The 21,799-nt window shown below is 42.3% G+C and overlaps 1 protein-coding gene across 3 annotated transcripts in view; it reads left to right on the forward strand.

Moving 5' to 3' along the window:
- Window positions 1-21,799, forward strand: part of TBC1D4 (TBC1 domain family member 4) — a 101,604-nt gene that overhangs the window by 37,376 nt on the left and 42,429 nt on the right. For all 3 annotated transcript variants that reach the window (XM_015851631.2, XM_015851632.2, XM_015851634.2), the window contains exon 2: window positions 20,570-21,172. In XM_015851631.2, coding sequence (XP_015707117.1) covers window positions 20,570-21,172 — 603 coding nt within the window. The remainder of the gene's footprint in view (window positions 1-20,569; window positions 21,173-21,799) is intronic.

Here is a 21,799-nt window from a genome sequence, read left to right on the forward strand (position 1 = left end):
CTGCAGTGACTGTATTGGGGCACATGTGCTTCAGGCCTGTGGAAATGTAAGAGTGCCTCAGTGCAGAGTATTTTATCTTAGGACAATGTATGTTTTGTTAGATAATGGAGAACAGCGTTCAGATACGCAGTGAAATAATATAAATACAGCTTTGTTCTTAAAGTGATTAAGGGACATCTTCTGTTAGAAAGGGCAGCTCTTCCTCCTACCTAATCTTGTAGATATTTTAAATGACGTATGGACTTCAGAGCTTTGAAGCTCCATTTTCTTGCCAGTTTTCACAGCAGCTGCTAGAAAGAGTCTCATAGCCATAGGTTTTTACATGTATTAGGAGAAAACGTGCTCACAGAGCCTGTGAAGGTGCTGGGTAGTGTCATTGTCATGACACTTGTCATGACAATGTCATTTCTTGATACTTGTAAATGAGCATTTGGGATTCTTTCACCTTTTATGGGCATGAACTTCTAAGTAGACCCTGGGCAAAAAAAAGGAAAAAAACATTCACACAAAAAATACCCCTCTGTGATGTTGCAATCTTATTTATTTACAGCTGTAAGGCTGAAGAGAGACCTGATAGCAGCCTTTCAGTATCTAAAGGGGGGCTATAAGAGAAGGGGACAAACCCTGTGTTAGGGTCTTCTGTGATAGAACATGGTGAAGGAGTTTACAAGTAAAATGGGCAATTTAGGGTTGATATAAGGAAAAAGGTTTTTTTATAATTAGGGTGGTGGAGCACTGGAACATGTTGCCCAGAGAGGTGTTTGATGGCCTGTCCCTGGAGATATCCAAGGTCTGGCTGGATGGAGCTCTGATTAACCTGATAGAGCTGTAGGTATCCCTGTTCATTGCAGGGGAGTTGGACTAGATGACCTTTAAGGGTCTTTTCCAACTCAAACGATTCTGTGATTCTAGGAAGGACAAATATAGCAACAAACATTATTGGTGTGATACCCTGAGAAAATACCAGGGGAGATCTTCAGCATCACAGCTTCCAGGTGCGTCTCTTCCTTGTTGGCTGCATGTTTAGCACCAACTGTTTAGGAGGGTTCCCACCTGGCAGGGGTTCCACCTTTCCTCTTACTCATACAAATCTTTATGCCAATTTCAGGCTTTCCACTTGTGCTCACTGCAGTCAGGGTGAGACATCCAGTTTTGCTTTTTGTCCATTAACATTTTGATAAATACCTGAAGCACCTGTGTGTGCTTTTACCAGCTGGAGTTGCTTTTTGCTCTTTCATCTCCTCCCTGAACTAATTTCGGCCCTTAAAATACCAGGTCTTGCTCTGAAGGCAGAACTCTGCCTGTTTTGAGAGGATTGGTGCTGTGTCAGTGATTACCTGCTTCTTCTTACAGCAGTATTACTGAGCTGTTAGCTGCATGTCAGCTTCCTGTCAGGTTCCTTCTGAGAACTGCCAAGCACAAAGTGTTGTATTCTTCCACGTTTTTAACATAATAAGGGATTTGTAAAAGCTCAACTACCACATACTTCATTCTTGTGAAACTAAAAAGTCTTGGGATTTGACCGCTTTGATAGCCACATGTCCTCTTTTCTCCCATAAAAACCATGGTAAATTAAACCCTGAAAACGAAATCAAAGAACATGAAATAGAAGCAGGGGGTGTTAATAATGGTGAAATAAGGGGTGTTCTTTTTAAATCCTTGTGTAGTACATAAGTCTTCTAAATATTTGTATGGCTTTTTGTTTGCTGGATTGAACGCTACAGTATTCCATTAACTGGGTAAAAATTATGCAAGGATTTATTTCTTTCTTAGAAGACTGACAGCTTTACTACTGTAGGTTTCCAGGTTACAAACTGTGGTCACTTAAAGACTGTGGGGGGGGGAAGAATCCTGATTTTTGAGAGGAAGGTGTACATCCCTTAGGTTTTATTGAGGTGTGGCTGTTTGTGAAGCATGTGTATTATGAGCAGTTCTTAACTGCTTGGGAACCCACAGCTGGTTATTGGTGTAGCTATATGTATGTTAACAATACAAGGCTCCTGGGAGGGGGGAAATGCCTACAAGATTACTATTTTTGGTAAGATAATTTTTACAGTCAGTTTATATTACAGCAACATTACCTTCCTTTCATCTTTGTTTCCTGCCTATATTGATAGGTCCAGAAAAACAAAACACCCAAAGGCTTGCACTATTGTTCTTTACTTGTACCTGAACTGTAGAGTCATCAAATATTTCTCATTGGAAATAAGTCTTGTAACTCTTAAATTTTGTATTGTGCTTTCATGTGTTACACCAGGATGTCATTATATGACACATTTGTTATTGTCTAATGTGTCTCTTGGAAATTCTACCTTGAAATTAGCCTCCTGATTACATGGTTATCCACCTGAGCATGACTGATTTCCTGAAGTGATGAGCGCTCAGTCTTGATGCTTTAGGGAGCTCTTTGCAAGACTGTTGTTCTTTGATCTGCGCTGGTGCCTAAAACTTCAGACCTGACAACCTAACAAGTTATAGCAGAATTTGTTGTGTTCCTGTAATTAGCTGAGCTTGTAGGTAACACTCTTTTGTGAGCTCTTCTTTAAGTATGTTCTTAACATGAACTGACTTCTAATGGGTGCTTGAAGTACTTTCCTTTTGTGAAGTTAGAGGAAGAAGCTAAAGGAGCAGCCTGGCAGCTCTCGCAGGAGCCGCTGACGCAGCTCGTGGGCGTTGCCTGGCAACAGCGGGAGATTTAAATGGGCACAGGGAGGGCAGCCACTAGTCGCTGCCCACCAGAGACGGACAGGAGGAGTCAGGGTTCTTGCACCGCCTGACTTCCTGTTTCAGTGCTGCTGAGTCTTCTGCTTTGACATGGACGTGCCCCGGCAGAAGGCTGAAATACTCAGAAATACTGAGGAGGCCCAGACAAGGGTCCCATGCTCTCAGAAAAGGGAGGCAGCAACCAAGAAGACTGCGGAGACCCAGACTGAGGTCCAGCACATGCCTGATCGGAAGGCTGCTACCAAAAAGTCTGAGGAGACCCAGACTGAGCCCCCAACCCGAGATGCTGGTGTGCAGGTCTCTGGCTGTACTGAGTGCCAGAGCCTGGCCCCTGCAGTGCTGGGTGAGGAAGGCAGTGATTGTGTACGCTGTGACCAGGTTAACTACTTGCTCAGCCTCATAGTTGACCTGAAGGAGGAGGTGGAGAGGCTGAGAAGCATTAGGGATTCTGAGGGGGAGATTGACTGCTGGCACCGAGCCATATCAGCTCCTAGATCTTGGCAGCTGGATGAGGCTCTGCATGGAGAATGTCAGCCCCTGCTGCGTAGCAAACAGGTAACAGAGGGGAACCTATATGCAGATGGCGTTCCTGCTATAGTGAACCCACTGTCCTCTCACCCCCCTGGGAACAAGGGCAAAGAATTGGAGGATGTAGGTCAGTGGCATAAGGCCCCTGCTCATGGATGCAGGCGTGCCACCCCGGTGAGTCCCTGGCCCCCCCAGCTGCAACTGCGGAACAGGTACAGTGCTCTGCAGGGACAACTGGATAATGGTGGTGATGATGGATCTCCTCAGTTGGTGCTTCCCAAGTCTAACCAGTCTTCGCTTAAAATTCATACATCATCAAATAGGAAAACACGACGGGTCATTGTCATTGGTGACTCTGCTGAAGGGAGTAGGAGGGCCAGTATGTAGACCAGACCCTCTGCATAGGGAGGTCTGCTACCTCCCGGGTGCCTGAGTAAAGGATATAAAGAAGAAACTTCCTTCCCTAGTCCGACCCACTGATTACTATCCTCTGTTGTTGTTTCAGGTTGGTAGTGATAATTTACACAGAACTTCCCTAAGGACTCTGAAAAAGGATTTCAGAGCCCTGGGGAGACAGGTAAAGGGTTTGGGAGCACAAGTTGTGTTTTCCTCTGTCCCTCCAGCTATAGAGAATAATGAGGGACTTAATATAATGGGTCAGCAGATTAATACCTGGCTCCAAGCTTGGTGTGCTTGTCAGCAGTTTGGGTTCTTTGACCTTGGCTCTGTCTGCTGGAGACTGGACTGGCTAGAGACTGATAGGAGTGGTTTCTCCCACTGTTCAAAAGGATCTTAGGCCGAGATTTGGGCAGATTCATTCAGAGGGCTTTAAAGTAGGTATGAAGGGGGATGGGTGTGTAACTGGGGTCACTAACACAAAGTCATTGCGTAGCGACCCAGTGCTTGCAGGAGAGGGACGTGCTTGTAAGAACCCATGTTCTTGTGCCTTCATGACGGAGGAGGATGACTCTATGAAGGGAGAAGGGGGTAAAGCCAGGTCTTCTAGGTCTAGGTCTTCTAGGTCTATAAGCCTGAGGAAGTGGTGGTGGTGATCACTGAGCCGCTTTCCGTTATCTTTCAGTGCTCCTTGTTAACGGGTGAGGTCCCAGAAGACTGGAGGCTTGCCAACGTGACTCCCATTTACAAGAAAGGTTGTAAGGAGGATCCGGGGAACTACAGGCCTGTCAGCCTGACCTCGATGCCAGGGAAGGTAATGGAACGGATAGTCTTGAGGGAGATCATGTGGCAGGTGTGGGAAGACCAGGAGATCCGACCTAGCCAGCATGGGATTGTGAAGGGCAGGTCCTGCTTGACCAATCTGATCTCCTTCTACGATCCCATGACCCGTCTGATGGACGAAGGAAAGGCTGTTGATGTGGTCTACGTAGACTTCAGCAAAGCCTTCGACACTGTCTCCCATGCTATTCTCCTACACAAGCTGGCAGCCCATGGCTTGGATGGGTACACTCTTGGCTGGGTAAGGAGCTGGCTGGAGGGCCGGGCCCAGAGAGTGGTGGTAAATGGAGTTAAATCCAGTTGGAGACCAGTCATGAGTGGTGTTCCCCAGGGGTCAGTGCTGGGGCTTTCCTCTTCAACGTCTTTATTGATGACCTGGATGAGGGCATTGAGTACGCCCTCAGTAAGTTCGCGGATGACACCAAATTGGTGGGGAGTGTCAATCTGCCTGAAGGCAGTGAAGCCCTACAGAGGGATCTGGACAGGCCGGAGACCTGGGCCGAAGCCAATGGAATGAGGTTCAACAAGACCAAATGCTGGGTCCTGCACTTTGGCCACAACAGCCCCAGGCAGCGCTATAGGCTTGGGGCGGAGTGGCTGGAGGACTGTGTGGAGGAAATGAACCTGGGGGTACTGATTGATGCTCGGCTGAACATGAGCCGACAGTGTGCCCGGGTGGCCAAGAAGGCCAAAAGCATCCTGGCTTGCATCAAAAACAGTGTTACTAGCAGGAACAGGGAGGTAATTGTCCCCCTGTACTCGGCACTGGTGATGCCGCATCTTGAGTACTGTGTTCAGTTTTGGCCCCCTCACTGCAAGAAAGACATTGAGGCCCTGGAACGTGTTCAGAGGAGGGCTACGAAGCTGGTGAGGGGTCTGGAGCACAGGCCTTATGAGGAGCGGCTGAAGGAGCTGGGATTGTTCAGCCTGGATAAGACGAGGCTCAGGGGAGACCTTATAGCTCTATGTAACTTCCTGAAGGGAGGTTGTAGTGAGCTGGGGGTTGGCCTCTTCTCTCGTGTAGACAGTGACAGAACTAGAGGCAATAGTTTCAAGCTGCGCCAGGGGAGATTCAGGCTGGACGTTAGAAAATAATACTTTTCAGAAAGGGTGGTGAGGCACTGGAATGCACTGCCCAGGGAGGTGGTGGAGTCGCCGACCGTGGGGGTGTTCAAGAAACGTTTGGATACTGTGCTGAGGGATATGATTTAGCTGGAAAGTATTGGCAATGGTTGGACTGGATGATCTTCTAGGTCTTTTCCAACCTTGATAATTCTGTGATTCTGTGAAGTTAATTAAAAAAAAGGGTACAGGTTTGGATTTGCTGGTGGTTAGTATTTTTTAAAATACATGTGAAAATGCTGTAGAGACTCATGATTTCCTTGCAGCAAGTCTGTGTTCTGGATTCCCTATCTGCAATGGTCAGCCTCAGGCATCATTTCAATTAGACTCACTATGAGGCTGCTACTAATGGAAAGTGATTCTGTCTCAATTATTGCATGCTGGTGAGTGATTTTAATAGCTCATCATATGTAATGCATCTGTGAAGCAGTCACATCAGCTGAGCAAAGACTGAGGTACACAGAAGGATCTTGGCATAGAATAGGTCTTTTCCTACCTATTCACGACGTGGGAAGAGTAAGTGTGTGTAAAATTTGAGATTATAGATCAAACACAGAGAAATGAAATCTCAGTTCTGCACAGCGTGTAGTTGTCTCATGTAGTTGAGTCAGTAGAAGCTCACTTTCCATCACCTCATATACTCTTCAAAAGGGCTGTAGTAGTTCTACTGTGATATAAAATTGAACATCCAGGACTGAGCTAGTTGTGCCCATGAAGGGGAACAAGATGTAAAAATCATGTTACAAGAATTAAACTGTCTGAGCAGGGCAGCCTCAGCCGGGCCAGCGTCAACTGTGACTGCTCTTGTATACCACTTAAAAATGTTTTACATACCAAGCGCCTTATTTGGAAGAACAGACGTGTTTGTTTATGTTTTTATATTGCTCTTACTGACAGTTTGTCATTGCATTAATAAACATCATAATCCTTTTATAGTGGCCTCCTCACGCACACAAAAATCGTAATTCTACTTGTGTCAGCTTGACTCCTCTTTATCTAAAGATATCAAGGTGTTAATATATTGAGTTTTACTCACTTCTGTTCATGCAACAGCTACAAATCCACACAAACTAAATTCCATCTTAGTTAATTGAGCTTCTTAAATAAATTGGGTATTTTTCACATTTTGCTAAGTAGCTGGCTTCATGAGTTTCTGAACATTCATAGTTTTAATACTGCTCAGTTGATAAACCTCTGAGTCTTTTACTCCTGCTTCATTGTAAAACTCAGTTTTGAAGCACCTGAGGCTGTGCTATGTATGACTGAAAAGTGTCCTGCAGAGTAAATCTGACCAGTCTTGCATTTTTCTGTCATGTCTGGGATGAGCTTCAAAGTGGAGATTGTTATTGTGTCTCTCTAAAGTTCATCAATGTCTACTGTATAGGAAAGTATGGGATTGTTTTGGAAGCCCTTACAAGGTGACACAGAATGCGAAGGAAGGTTTACATGCTAATGCCCCCACACAAGAGATGGAAGCTCAGGGAGTAACGTTTATCTTGCCTTCCTAGATATCATGAGCAGATACATAATGAAATGTGCTTACTCTTGTTGAGACAAGTGGCATGTGTCCTTGCTGGATTTGCAAAACAAGTTTCAGCCTTGACTTCAGGGAGAACAGGACATCCAGTCACGACCAAGAATAAATTCCAATGTAGATAATTCCCAGATAGGGGAAACTCCCTTGGGAGAAAGGGGGTAGATGAGGAGAAGGGGGAGGAATGAAGTTCACTCCTTCAGGGAGCTTATTTTCCTATCCCATTGGTAGCCTCATGTTTACTGCTAACTCTCCTCAGCAAACTGAGTTGCAGTTGCAGAAGGAAGTATTTCATAATCTGAACTGTCTTTAAGTTTAAACAAACAAACAAACAAACAAAAAACAAACAAACAAACAAAACAAGCAATAAATTAGTTTCAGCTGCAGAATGGTGTAACTGGATAAAATGGATTTTAAAGTCATCAGTCCTAAGAGGAAACTGTCTTTTTAAGAAAGAGTAACTCTCGCATGTACTTCTTAAACTTGAAGTTACTTAAAGCCCACTCTTGAGTACAGCTGAGCATGAGAAGTAATATCCTAGCTGAAATAATTTAAGGAACTCCTGTGGTGTTCTGAAGCAAATGGGATTTCCATTATCCTTTAAAATAACTTGCTGTCAGAAGAATTCTGTTTGGTCAGTGGCAAAAGCACTTTTCCCTTCTCGTTCATCCCTATGTGAGTCCTGAAGTGAGCATTTAGATTATTGGTTAGAAACAGCGATGTAACGGAAATTGCTGTTATGTCTAAATGCATTTTCACCAAACCCTGGACACTGGGTCCCTGCTGCCCTTCTCCAGTACATGCAAGGAATATACCTTTATATACAGGCACGTAAGTAAGATGTGCAAATAATACTAGGAAGATGGAGATGCTGGCAAAAGTGGTGAAGCAGAGTGGGCTTCCAGATTCTAGAAATCGTAAGAGTATTTATGAATGGGATAAAGCCTATGCCACCCTTCTTGCTGTGAACACTGTTAGCAGTATTAGCTCTGTAAGTTCACAGAATCATAGAGTAGCTTGGGCAGTTGGAAGGGACCTCAAAACCCACACAGTTCCAACAACCCTGCCATGGGCCAGGCTGACACCCGCCAGCTCAGGCTGCCCAGGGCCCTATCCAGCCTGGCCTTGAGCACTTCCAGGGATGGAGCACCCACAGCTTCTCTGGGCAGCTGTGCCAGGGTCTCACCACCCTCTGAGTCAAAATTTTCCTCCTAACATCTAAGCTAAATTTTCACTGTTTTAATTTAAGATAGTTTAGTTCCAGCTGACTTCCTTGTTTGACCTGCACAGACTGGAGCCAACCCCAGCAGCTGGTTCCCTGAATCCTTCACTTAGCAGGAGCTGCCGGATGGACTACCTTACAGTTTATGCTGTCAGGCAATTGCTAGCTTAGAAATAACTACCATGCCTACTGAAGTGAGAAAACAAAGATTAGTTGGGAGCACTGAGACAAGGGGTGTCTATCATTAGCAATTAGTGATGCATTGCAAACGTTATTTTACCTGAGGTAAAGGAAAATATTTGCTTAAAAACAAAGCCTCGTGACCTACCGCATGCTGTCAACTCCCTTCCATCTGCCTTGGTTCCCTGTATTGACTGCATACTGTGTTCTCTGCCTTATATGGTAACTGCCTGCCTTCATGCCCTTTGCCTACAGTTTTTACAGAGCTCAGTATGAAAACCAAACCAAAACAACTTTCTTGTAAGCTTTTTGGAAGTAAATGCAAATAGTCTCCTGGGTCTTTTTCCCCTTAGATTGCTTATCTTGTATATCAGTGTTGGTGCAGCAATCTTGCTTTACTGTTTTTGTACTTCTTTGACTGGTGTCAGAGCTTTCTGGGAAATCATCTCCATTCCTTTACCCCAGAGTCCTATGAGCTGTGCTTTTTAGAATTTATTTATTTATTTTTACAATTGATGGCAACTCTGTAGCTATTTTGGAATTCCTTTGCATAAAAAATTAAAACAAATGCTTCCAGCTATGAAGTCTGAGATACTCTCATACATTCAGCTGTCTGGATTTAATTTTGAATGCCTTATCTAGCTGTATTCTTTTCACAGCTAATATAAGCTGCTGATGAAATTGTACTATTATAACAGCTAGAGATTGACAAGATTAGACTCATGACTCCCAGTGAGAGCAGGTCTTGGTGTTTTGTGGCGTGCTAGCTATGCCTTTGGGCATGGTGTTAGTGCTTTTTCTGCCCCCACCAGTCAGGCAAAGCAGCGATTCAAGAACTGGATTCAAGGAGTGGTGCTGGAAGAAGCCAGGTTAGGTGAATGCTTCCTGGTCCACCACACATCTTGGGCTCCAGGCAGCTGAGAATTCAGCATCTGGGTCAATAGGGCTTCCTGAGGCTTTTTTTATTCCTTGTATTTATTGTAGGGTCATTTGCTGGTCATTATCTGGGAAAATGATTTGTTGGTTTCTGGAAACCATTTCTGGAAAATGTTTGCTTGGGTGTTTTATAGTCTTGTAAGATAAAGCAGTTCCTCTTGTAAGGTGTGAGATTTTCATACCAGCTGGAACTTGCACAAGTGGATGCTTCTAAACTACTAGAAATCTAATGAACGTTACTTGACAAGAGTAAAGAAACTGCTGAAAAGCTGTTGCAGTCCACGTTTTTTCTCCCATATGCACACTGGCTGATAAATTCAGGTCTGTCTTCACAGTTTTTTTGTGTATGCCCTTTCTAGCAAAATAGTCTTCAGGAGAAATTTCAAGAAAACCTATTAAAATTTGTAGTCTTATTGTACTCTTATTATTGCAGTTAAGACTTTCTGGGATAACATCAAGTGGGGAAAGATCTAACTCTTTGGTTCTTTACGGTTGGGCTAGATGGTCTTCAAAGTCTTTTTCAGCCTTAATGATTCTATGATTTTATGTCATTAAGGAATTTCCAACATTGTTAATGGGTTTTGTTCCAGTTACTGCAGTATCTGACCATGCCCTGGGTGAGAGCCAGTTCTCTTAGGCAGAATGGAGTCTCATGTCCCCCATTGTACAGTGGAAATAATACAAGTATGGTATTTGTACAGTTGGAATAGTACAAATATAGATGGAAACAAATAGCTAGAGGGTAACTAAGGAAAAGCACTCACCAGCTCTGAGGCCTTCAAGATAGGCGCTCACCAATGTCAAGGCTCACTGCAAGAACTCCACAAAGGAGCAATCTCCAGAAAGAGTGGTGGTCAGCCCTTCAATGGGATCTGGGAGAGGTGGAGTCAAGCTCCATCCCTTCCGGGAGCACAGCTGAATTACCTTCACCTGTGCTCCTGCAGCTGACTTATCGCTTGCCTCAGATGGTTAATTGAAGGTTCATGGTTGTGACCAACCATTTCCCTTACACCCATCTCCCAGAGCTCATGGTGAGTTAATAAGCACGTACCATCTTCTTCAGGGACAGAAGGCAGCAGCTATTGTAACAAATGAGTTGTATATGTCATTTTGGGTCCATGGAAGTCAGATGCGTGTGGTTTTCAATGAAATGTGGGCTCACTGTGGTTGAGGAGCACTGAAACCTTATCAGGGTATGCTAATTTCAGTCTATCAGTATGGTAGTTAATCATTTTTAAGTTAAAATCTTGAGAATTTTTGTCTAAAATTACTGAATTAAAAACTATTCTGCTAAAACATCATATATAGAGCACTTGTTTTAGCACTCACAGCTTAAAGCTAGAAAGAAATTCCTTATCTTCTGATCTGCATTTGAGGACTTGCCATAAATAGACAAAATGTTTTAGTGAGCTGTCCAACGGTAGCACTTTTTTTTCTTCTATTTTTAAAGGAAATGAATGTAGGGAATGCATTAATTGCTTGGGAAATCCATGTGGCCATCTTATACAGCAAGCTCTTTAAAAACAGGGTGTGTGTTAAAAAATTTTGGAGATCCAAAGAGCGACGTTGTCTTTAGTAAATCCTTCTAAAACTTGAAGTGCCAAGCTAAGTTCACAACACAGTTTTCAGGAGTAAATTCATATTTCATTCTGAATTTGTGCTTTCATACTTGAGGAACACATGGGATGAAGCAGTGGGAAAGTTTACAATGAATGGATGTTGCAAGCAAGCGGTAAGAAGCATTCAGGGCCAAGCTGGATGTGGCTCTGGGCAGCCTGGTCTGGTTTTTGGTGACCCTGCACATAGCAGGGAGCTTGAAACTGGGTGATCTTTGTGGTCCTTTTCAACCCAGGCCATTCTGTGATTCTATGACTACATCCTGAGCTTGGAAACAAACCTGAGAATATTTGCATATGCTCACAGTATGTAACTGGTAGATGAATTGAGGTTTACTATTCTACATGTTCTAAGGAAGAACATACAAATCTTCTGACAGTTGTGTTCATCTGTACTGAGACTTCTGTGGATTGCAGAGTATTCGAGCAGTGTGTGTACAAGCTGTCTCTGAAAGCTGGAAAAGCTGAAGTTTGGCTGGTCTATACATAGGAACAAATACCATATGTGCCTTCCTCACAGAAAACAATGTTCCTGCTACACTGCCGTTCATTCAGTTCTTTGATATACCCTAGAGGAGTGCTAGCATGCAAGCATAAAAAAAGGCATCCATTGTCTGCTCAGGCATCCAAACAATCTTGTACCTCTTACACATTCTTTCCTGTTAAGTAACTTGATCCACCTTTTATCATTATGCTGCTTATTTAAATTTGGGTACTTGGCACAGAGCATCTTGTGTGCATGTGGTGCACAGAATGCGATAGGTGATCCACGAGTTTCCAGCAGCACAGTAGGTAGCATGGCATATTCTTCAAGTGGAAGTTGGGCAATTTTTGTAGGCTTTTCTGTCTGGCGACTACATTGAGACCAAACAGTGCAAGTAATTATTGAGTTGATCTCAAGTAAGATTTATTTTTACAAATGATTTTATATTTTTTTTAAACTATTTAATCATTATCTTGCCTATCTAAAAATCTCTCTCCTTTTAGGCTGATATAATGATCTTCAGATCTGTCTTCAGCGAGGATGTGTGATGTCCCAGAAATGTGGCATGAATTCAAATAGCAGAGTAAAACAAGTGCATTGCTTTATAGTTATAGTAATCCTTTAGCATCATGGAATCATAGAATGGCCTGGGTTGAAAAGGACCATGATGATCATCCAGTTTCAACCCCCTGCTATGTGCAGGGTCATCAACCACCAGACCAGGCTGCCCAGAGCAGAGCCACATCCAGCCTGGCCTTGAATGCCTCCAGGGATGGGGCATCCACAACCTCCTTGGGCAACCTGTTCCAGTGCATAGAAGCAAACCTAACTGGGTTCTAAACGGAGACCTAGAAAACAGAATAGGCCAAGCAAATAGGAGGTGAGCTGTGTCTCCTGTAAACATAACTTTTTTGAGCGCAATCCTGAAAAGATTTTTTGGCTAATTCTTTGTATCTTGCTGTAGGCTTTGGCCTACATGGAAGCACCAGCTGCTGGAAGAAACTGTCAGCTGGAAGCTTCAGAAGCTGCTTCTGCTGGATCCTTCCTTGCCAGAGCCTGTGTTCTGTCCTACTTGCTACTGGCTTTGTTTTATGTTAGCACACACTTGCAGCAGAATGCTTCAGAGTTGATGGGAGTTTATTACTGCCTGCTGAGAGCCTGACTCAGTGTTCTTAAGCTGTATTTTTTTTTAAGTACACACACTAAATGCAGATGGGTTGCAGAAGTGCTGAGTAGTTCTGTTATTCTTTTCCTTTGCAATAGCATTTCTGTTGGCTGCAAATCCTTATTTCAGTATAACTAAAGATATTGATATACGTCCAGCACTAAGTCAGCTGAGGGATGCAAATTATTCTGTTCCAGTTATTATCAGACATAAACAAAGCCAACAAATAAATTGTGTGACTGCCTACAGTGAATCACTCTGAGTTGGTCTTTTTCTCTCTTTATGAGAAAGATGCCCAGCAGCTGAGGAGCTTTGTTCTGAGTGTGTGATGCAGCAGAGGTAGGCGTGCAGAAGGGCTGTGTGTGATCAGTGCTGTACTGCTTGGATGCGTATAAAAGCATTTGTATCATAGAATCTAGCAGTTACAGCGGTTTGTTTTCCGTCTTTCTGGGTTGAGTAAAGTTATTGATATATGGGCTTCAGCTGGCATCTGGATGTGTTTTTTATGTGAGATAAGAACCTTACTTCAGTGTTGAATGTCTGATATGCAACAGGATATGATACGCGGTTTGTCTCTGCTTGTGCTTTGCTGCAGCGGCTGGCTTCTCCTCTCCCATCTTATGGCTGTGCAGCTTAACTCTGGCTGAAAAGGGAGTCGTGTTGGTTTGATTCCTGTTCAAAAGTTGCTCATTTTTGTGGTTTCTAGTCAATAGATGTTGAACTTCCAATAATGAGCGAAACAAGGAGTATGGAATTCTGGGACAGCATCTTGCTTCTCTTTGTTCTCTCTCTGCTTTCTGTTTGTTTTCAAATACACGCGGTTAGATCACCAGTGGGACTGCAGCTATTCAAATACAGGCAGCTCCCAGTCCCAGGCCAGGAAATGTTTGCCTCCCGAAGCGTAACGTCTGCTGTGCTGCCAGGCTGCGAGCTGAGCAGTAGATGTGCTCAGCACTGACAGATACCGCCAGCCTCTCCCAAGAGGGGATCGTCCCAACTCTCACTGATAGCAGGCGTCTACTGCCGAGCATTTGTGCTCTCTGCACCAAGGTTTGCTGACAGCTTTGCCTGAACATGCCTCTGCTCCTGAGCTGGAGCCCGTGCCGTAAGGTACTGACTTGCATGCGGGACATTTGATTCTCTCTCCTTTCACTGTGTGCTGTGAAGATCTGATGCTAATGGGAACTGGGTGGCGCAGAGAGAAGAGCAGAGTGGCTCTGGTGCTCTGCGTGTAATCTCCTTACTAGAACTGCTGTCATTAGGCAGCCAGAGTTATTAGGCTTCTTTGTAGGATTAGTCCTTCATGCTGATAGCTTTAAGCCTTATGCTACGAAAAGGATCCCTGCTTTGTTACTGAATTGCAGTCTGAAATTTGCAGCATAATGAAATCCTGTGTAGCTCTGGATGTGAAACTACCCAGCAAGTGAATTTTGCTCTTGTTTTCAATATTCATAGCGTCAAAATGTTGGGGTTGTTGGTTTTTTTTGCTTAAAATGGAAAGTGTTTACTACCGCTGGGAGCTTTGAATGTTGACTCTCCAGCAAAAAGGGGAGCTCCACCTTTGTTTGGTGAAGGCTGCTGTAAATTCAAAGAATGTTTATTTTTTTTAGCACTCTGATTTCTGTCACTGCATACAGTATCTCCATGGAGATACTCCACCTGGAGTTATGACAAAGAAAAGCATGGAGGAGAACTGCAGCATGCACGGCTTAGTAGGCTTGATATACTCTCTACTTTACAACTTGTAGCTGTAAGTGGCAAGCACCTAATAGTTAACTTCCTTGTTATTTTTAAAGCAAGGCTGACAAAACCGGATGTCGTTATAGCAAAAATCTTGTTGCATGACATGAGAATTTCTGAGAATGTTTCAGTTTTATATTAAATATTTTCATGTAGTCTTCTCTTGCTGACTTTGTTTTAATTAAGTTAGATGAAAGAACTTGCCTTAGATCTGTCAGTTTAACTGATGTTCCCATAATGAAAGTACATTTCTGTATTGAACAGTTATGCTTCCTGATGTATAGTACAGTGGTTCTCGCTCATACTGTATTTCTATGTACTTTGTACAGTTTATACATGAGGAAGGTGTTTGTTCTCCTTATGTGACCCTCTTGCAAGTCTGGTGTGGTTTAACCTGGCAGCAGCTCATCTTCATGCAGCTGTATGCTCACTCCCGACCATTGGGATAGGGGAGAGAATTAGATAAAACTGATAGGTTGATCATGAAGACAGTTTTTGGACAGAAAAGGGAGGGAGAATAATAGTAATAATGACAATAAAATTGTAATGATAAAAGAATATGCAAACCAAATGATGCACAGTGCAATTGCTCGTCACCTGCCAACCAATTCCCAGCCATTTTCTGAGCAGTAGCAACCCCCTGAGCCATCTCTCCTGGTTTTATTGTTCAGCACAGTATATGGTATAAGATAATCCTTTGGCCAGTTTGGGTCTGCTGTCCTGTTTCTTTTTCCCCATTTCCTTTTGAGGACCTGAAAAGCTCTTGACTTAGCGTAATCACTGCTTAGCAACAATCAAAAATGCTGGTGTGTTATCAATGTTATTCTCATCTTAAAATGAATAAACAGTGCTGTTAACAGCTACTAGGAAGAAAGTAAACTATCTCAGCCGAAACTAGGATATGTAATCACAAAGGTCATGATTGGATGGAGACTCTGAACTGCAGAGCTGAAATTAGCAGATCTGGGATATATTAATATAGGATCATAGAATCACTCAGGTAGGAAAAGACCTTAAGATCATCCATTGTAACCATGACCTAAACATGCTACCCTAACTAACAATCCACTTCTAAGTCATGTCTCTGAGCACCACATCCAGGGACATGATTTAGTGGAGGGTTGTTAGTATACTTTCCTTTCTTTTGTTTTTCCAGCATTAAGTGCTGCAGTGTTCATCTAAACTAACTGGACAAATAGGTTATGTACCACAGTAGTTCATAATGTCTGTATGACCAAAATTGTGGGTTGCCAAGTGCAAATGGAATAGCTTGGAGGGCCATGAGGCTAAAATTGCTGCGTTTTTTAGTTTCAGCTTACCTAAGCCCTACAGTCCACCAGAAAGAGTGTAATGCCTATCACATTTTATTTCTTATGCTCAGAGCTGAATCTTACTGTAGATGGTGCAGAACTCAACTAGTGATATCCATTCTGATTTGAGCATAGCCGATGTCCCTTATTGAATCAACACATATTGAATCAGATTTAACTAGGTAAAGAGAGATTCATATAATGCTAGGCTACTGAAATATGCATAACTGATTTAATTTAGATCCCCAAGTGGCTTTTTCCTTAATTGGACTTACCAGATATATCATGTTTCCCTAGAGTGAAATATTGCCTTCTTAATGTTGCTATAAAGCTATTCTTACTTGCCTCTCACTTTTGGACGTTTTATTTTTGTGAAACCGAGTTATGGAGGCAGTTCTCTTCACACTGAGGATTTTTGGTATGGGCCCTGAAGAAGGACCTGTGCTCTTTTGAGTTCTCTTGGCTCTTAAACATTGCTGAACAATTGCTCTCATCTGTTAGCCTTGGATAACATCTCAGTGCTTTGATAACATCTCAGCAATTCCACTAATTTACTGAGATTTAGAAGGAGTAGCTATGAACACTATTTGAAGAGTGTTCAAGTTGAAGTACCGTTTTTGTCTCTAGTAAATAGGTATATCTCTCAGCATTCTGGAAGGGAGCAAAGCTCATCTGATGCCCACACATTCTTTTTGCATGGCTGTGCTCAATCATTTTGTCCCCCACCTTGTATTAGTAGTGGAAGTTGACACAACTCATGTGTAAGACTTTGCACTTGATTTTGTTGAGCCTCAAGAGATTCTCCTGGGCACACTGCCCAAGCCTATGTAGGTGTCTCTGAGTGGCATCCTGTCCTTCGGGAATGTTGACTGCACCATGCAGCTTCATGCCATCTACAAACTTCATGAGGGTGCACTCGATCCCACTGTTGATGTCACTGATGAGTATTAATCTCAGCAGTGACCCCTCAGGGATATTGCTTGTCATAGAGGACTGTGTCAAAAGCCTTATTGAAGTCCAGAATCATGGAATAGCTTGAGTTGGAAGGGACATTTAAAGGCCATTGGATCCAACCCCCCCCAAAAAGGAACAGGGACACCCAGAACTCCCATCACTGGCTTTTCCCTACTCCACTGATGCAGTTAACATCAACATAGAAAGCCACTACGTTGGTCAGGCAGGACTTGCCCTTGGTGAAGCAATGTTGGATGTCCCATGTAGAATCATAGAATCGTAAGGTTGGAAAGTACCTACAAAATCATCTAGTCCGACTGTCCTTCCATCACCATTGCTACCACAAACCACTAACCCATATCTTGTAGCTCCTCATCCTGATGCCTCTTGAATGCTGCTAGGGAGGGCAACCCTATCACCTCCCTAGGCAGCCATTCCAGTGCCTGACCACTCTCCGAGAGACAAAGTTTTTCCTTATGTCTAATCTAAATCTAGCATAGGTTCCAGGAGGATCTGTTCTATGATCTTCCCTGGCTCTGAGGAGAGGCTGACAGGTTGGTAGTTCCCTGGTTTGTCCTTTCTACCTTTTGTAAAGATGTGTGTTACAGTGGGTATTCATGTTACAGCGTGCTGCCCCTCAAAATCTAGGGAAACTTAATAAGTGATAAATATAGGCATGTTCTGTATTCTGTATTACACTTCTTATTCCTCCTGGTTTGAGAACAGCTGTCCCAGAAAAGTGCCACCAGACTATCAGCTCATACTTTTTCACCTGAGAAGCCCTCTGTGACTCCCTTTGGAACATAGTCATCTTCTGCTTTTCTGCTTAGCAGTATTGAGTGATGAGACCTGAGAGAATTAATTCTCCATGCAGAATTCCAGCACACTCTCCATTGCATTTGTTAGGGCTGAAAGTATGCCTCTGCAAATACACTGCCTATCTTCCTCTACCAGTCTCCTTGCTTGAAGTAATCTCCTTCAATTTTCAAGAAAAAAATTCTGAACACACTAGATTAGTGGCTTGTTTACTCTAGGCATTTATTTCCTTTCTGTATAGGTGAATGGAAATATATATATATATAAATATATATATATATAAATTGCTTAACTTTTTTGCTTTACCGTAACTGACCGCCAGTGGTTTAGGTCCAGGAAGATTCAAAGTGTACATATGGGTTTAAAGAATAAGCATCCCATTAGCTGCTTAGTTTATTGAGGCTACTGTAGGAAAATACTAGAACTTTGAAACACTTTAATAAGTTTTGTATGTTTCCCTAGCTTGTCTTCTTAATGCTATTAAACTGATTTCTAAAAATATTCAAGCAGATTTGTCCTATTAATTCACTATTGTTAATCTCCATTCTGCTTACCATTTTGTCTAACTTTGCCCTGCAATTTCAACATTAACAACTAATAAGCTAATATTCAAATCCAAAGAAAGTTACACAACATGGATGGTGTAACTTCAGTGGTGACTAGGGCTTAATATAAAGAAGAGCGAAGTATAATTGAAAGAAAACAACCCACAATGATCTATGCTAAATAAATGTGTAAAAAACCATGTTGGTGTGGTTGCCACAATTAGTATTTTTATAACTTTTCCTGTGTCTTACATTTCAGAAAAGCATAGATGCAAACCATTGCCTGCCTTCTCCACCAAAAATGTCAGTGGTTTACAGGCTGGTTTGGCCCAGTTCCATGACCATTGGGCCAGAGGGATTTCGCAAAATCTGCACCTCTGGAAAAGGGAAATGACAGACCCCAAAATAATCAAAAGCAGTGGCAACGATCTGAGGAGAAACAAACTAATTTATTAAATATAGTATTGGAATGCAAGATAACACACTGTAATACAAAGTAATTAGAATCAAAGCTGATAAATCAAATACAATGAGAAAGTATCTGAAAGCCATAGGCCTTACAGTGATACTGAAATGATGCGCACAGTTCAGACATTTGTTGGCAGAAGGTTGCGTTAGGAGGCTCTTAGGCTTTTTTTGAAAGACTTAAGAATTTCTTATTTGGTTTCTATTATGGAAGTTAGGAACAAGTGATAAAGCCCAGTTCTTGGAGTGGAAGTTGCAGCATGTTTTAACAATAAATAAATAAATATGTGCAGCTGGATAAAGAGCTGGCATTGCTTAATACAGTTGATTGCATGTTGAATATCTATGTTTTGAGTATGATTATCAACTATACTTGGAGTGTAAATATAAGTAAATTGACCTGCAACATGGTCTGGATTTTCAAAAGGGAAATTCAATTACAAGAGAGCTAGCTTGTGAACTTTGCTAAAACACTAAAAGATTTTGGACACGTCATAGAAAGAGTAAGAAGAAAACTGGTCAGTGAGAAAAATGGTTGCTTGATGAATCAGCATGGATACTTTAAGAGATGTCTGCCTCCGGCTGAGGTGTCAAAGACTAGGGGGGAAGTGCAGAATGAGCAATGGTAAAGCAGCCTGCCAGTGGAAACAAATAAAGATTAAATACAGTCTACAGGCTGCACTGTGTCAAGACTAACTTTTGGCCTTGTTGAAAATCAAGATGATGATGATGTCTATAGGGACAAAAGCCAAAGGTCAGTAGATCATGGAGTAAGTGGATTAATTTTGCAACAAATGAAGTGGAAGCAGACTCACATTGAATGCCAGTGGAGGAGGGGTGTGTAATGGGAGATGGTGGTTGAGACCAAGTAATTTTCCACCATGAGTTGCAAAAGTGTTGGCATACAAGTTCACTGCCTTATTAGCATGTTTTAGATGGTATCGTGACTGGGATAAAGCAACACTGTAGGAAGTAAAGTTTATTTTCTAAGTTGTGGTTTCAGAATTACTTTTTCTCTTTTTAATTTTCTTATATTCGGTTGGAAAAAAAAAAAGTGTTATACAAGTGGTGAGACGCTATATGAAATACAACATTCACTACTGATTGATTGCATTGGATAGGTGAGCACAGAGAACTGATATCTTTTGCAAGGAAAGTAGCATGGATAGCTTCCCTGCATCTCATTGTAGCTTGCATCCTTCCAAATGAATGTGCCATGATGCTATTTGTTATCCTACTGGAAAAGATGAGAGCTGGTGACAAAGAGGCTGGGTTTATTCAGAGACGGATAGTGTTAAAAGAAGTAAAACCACTCTGATCAACTGTTGGTAGACTTGCATGATGCTTGTTTGTTTGTTTTTCAGAGAAGGAAAAAAAAGGGGTGGGGGGGAGGGAATCTTGCATACGTAGTGTGTTGATACTGAAGGCAGCACACATTCTCTGGGTGATTGGGATAATGGAGGTAGACCACGTGGCCTTAAAAGACCAAGTGATACAGGGCTAATATTGACTCCAGTGATGTGCAGTTTGACCTTATAGGAGTATAGTAGGAACCTGTAGGCAAAAACAGTGGAGGAAAATAGAGAGATGTAGGTGTTCTGTGATGACTGAGAAAGTAGGAAAATGAAACCTTAATGTTTTGTCATAGGGCTGCAGAAAAGAGAAGGCACTATCAGTAAATGGGGGAAAAAAAAAAAAAAAAAAGTAGATGCAGATATCGGTCAGTAGATATTAAGCTCATTGATTTGGTAGTTTAAAACCTTATATTCTGCAACAGTTCCTGTGAAAAATATCAGAAATGTTTTGCTTTGCTGTCACTTCAGAAATAGTCTGCGCAGAATATTAAATTTAGAGTTTGCTTTTATTTTGACAGCCAAGAAGTAGTGGTATTCTACTGAATAACTGGTGGGAATATTTACAGTAACAATTGTTTTTTCTCCATCTGTGCTCATATTTGTGCTTTCTAAAGAGACTTTTTAAACTGTCCCTTAGGTTCCTGACGTCATCAGCAGCATAAGACAAGTCTCCAAAGCAGCACTGAAAGAAGATACCAAACCAAGTAAGGATAGTGAAGATGCCTTCTATAACTCTCAAAAATTTGAGGTCTTGTACTGTGGAAAGGTTACAGTGGCTCACAAGAAAGCTCCCTCATCATTAATTGATGATTGCATTGAGAAATTCAGCCTTCATGAGCGTCAGCGCCTGAAACTACTCAATGAACAGCGGAATAACGAGTCAAGTTTGGACTTACCTCTGAATGAAGGAAATGCACCAACTTCTCCATTGGATAGTCCATTTGAGGAATTGGAAAGTCCAAATACCACCACAGGGCATGCTGTGATGTTTACAATTGGCAGCCAGAACAACTTGACCAACCTGGCCAGCACCCGTAGCTTCTTTCCAGAACGAATTTTGGAGGACTCTGGCTTCGATGAGCAGCAGGAATTTCGTTCCCGATGCAGCAGTGTCACTGCAGTTATGCAAAGAAGGGTTCATGATGCAAACCTGAAAATACAGCCACGTAGAAGACATGCAAGTGCACCCAGTCATGTTCAGCCCTCAGATTCTGAGAAGAACAGGACGATGTTGTTTCAGGTGTGTCCTAAGAGTTGAGATTGAGATCTGGTGAAATGCTGATGAGATCTGGGGCTCAGATGAAAAAAAGTATTTTATTCAGAAAGATAATCCATGACAATTTTGTTATGAATATATCCTTTTTTTAGTTGTTCAATTTAAAAGAAGCTTCTGTATTTGCAGCCTTACGTTTGAGCCAGCTCCTTAATGATAAATTGTGCTGATGTTAAACATGTCTTTCCCAGATAAGTAGTATCTCTGCTTGCACTCAGGCCTTCTTGTTTCCAGCCTTACAGTTCTTACTTCTCTTGCCTGAAGCACATTGATATCTTCAGAGCTTATATTGAGAAAACATTTAAAGGAGGCAACCCATAAAATACAAGTAAATGAGTTTTGAACCCTAAAATAATAAGGAGCTATATGCTTGAGTTTTTGTCTTTCTATTTGCATTTAAGATCATTCTTGCCTTTTATTTTCTTGGGGAAGTGCTAACTGAAGTGAGAATGCATTGCCCTTTGGGCCATGACTATCACTAGTAATAAAAAGGATTTAGCTGCAGAACTCCCCAGTCTCTGTGGAGAAAGTTCTATACACTTGAGAAGTGGTTTGGGAAAACTGAAGGATAACTTGCTGCAGAACCTCTACTTT

This window comes from Coturnix japonica, chromosome 1 (assembly GCF_001577835.2).
Source record: "Coturnix japonica isolate 7356 chromosome 1, Coturnix japonica 2.1, whole genome shotgun sequence".
Lineage (NCBI taxonomy): Eukaryota > Metazoa > Chordata > Aves > Galliformes > Phasianidae > Coturnix > Coturnix japonica.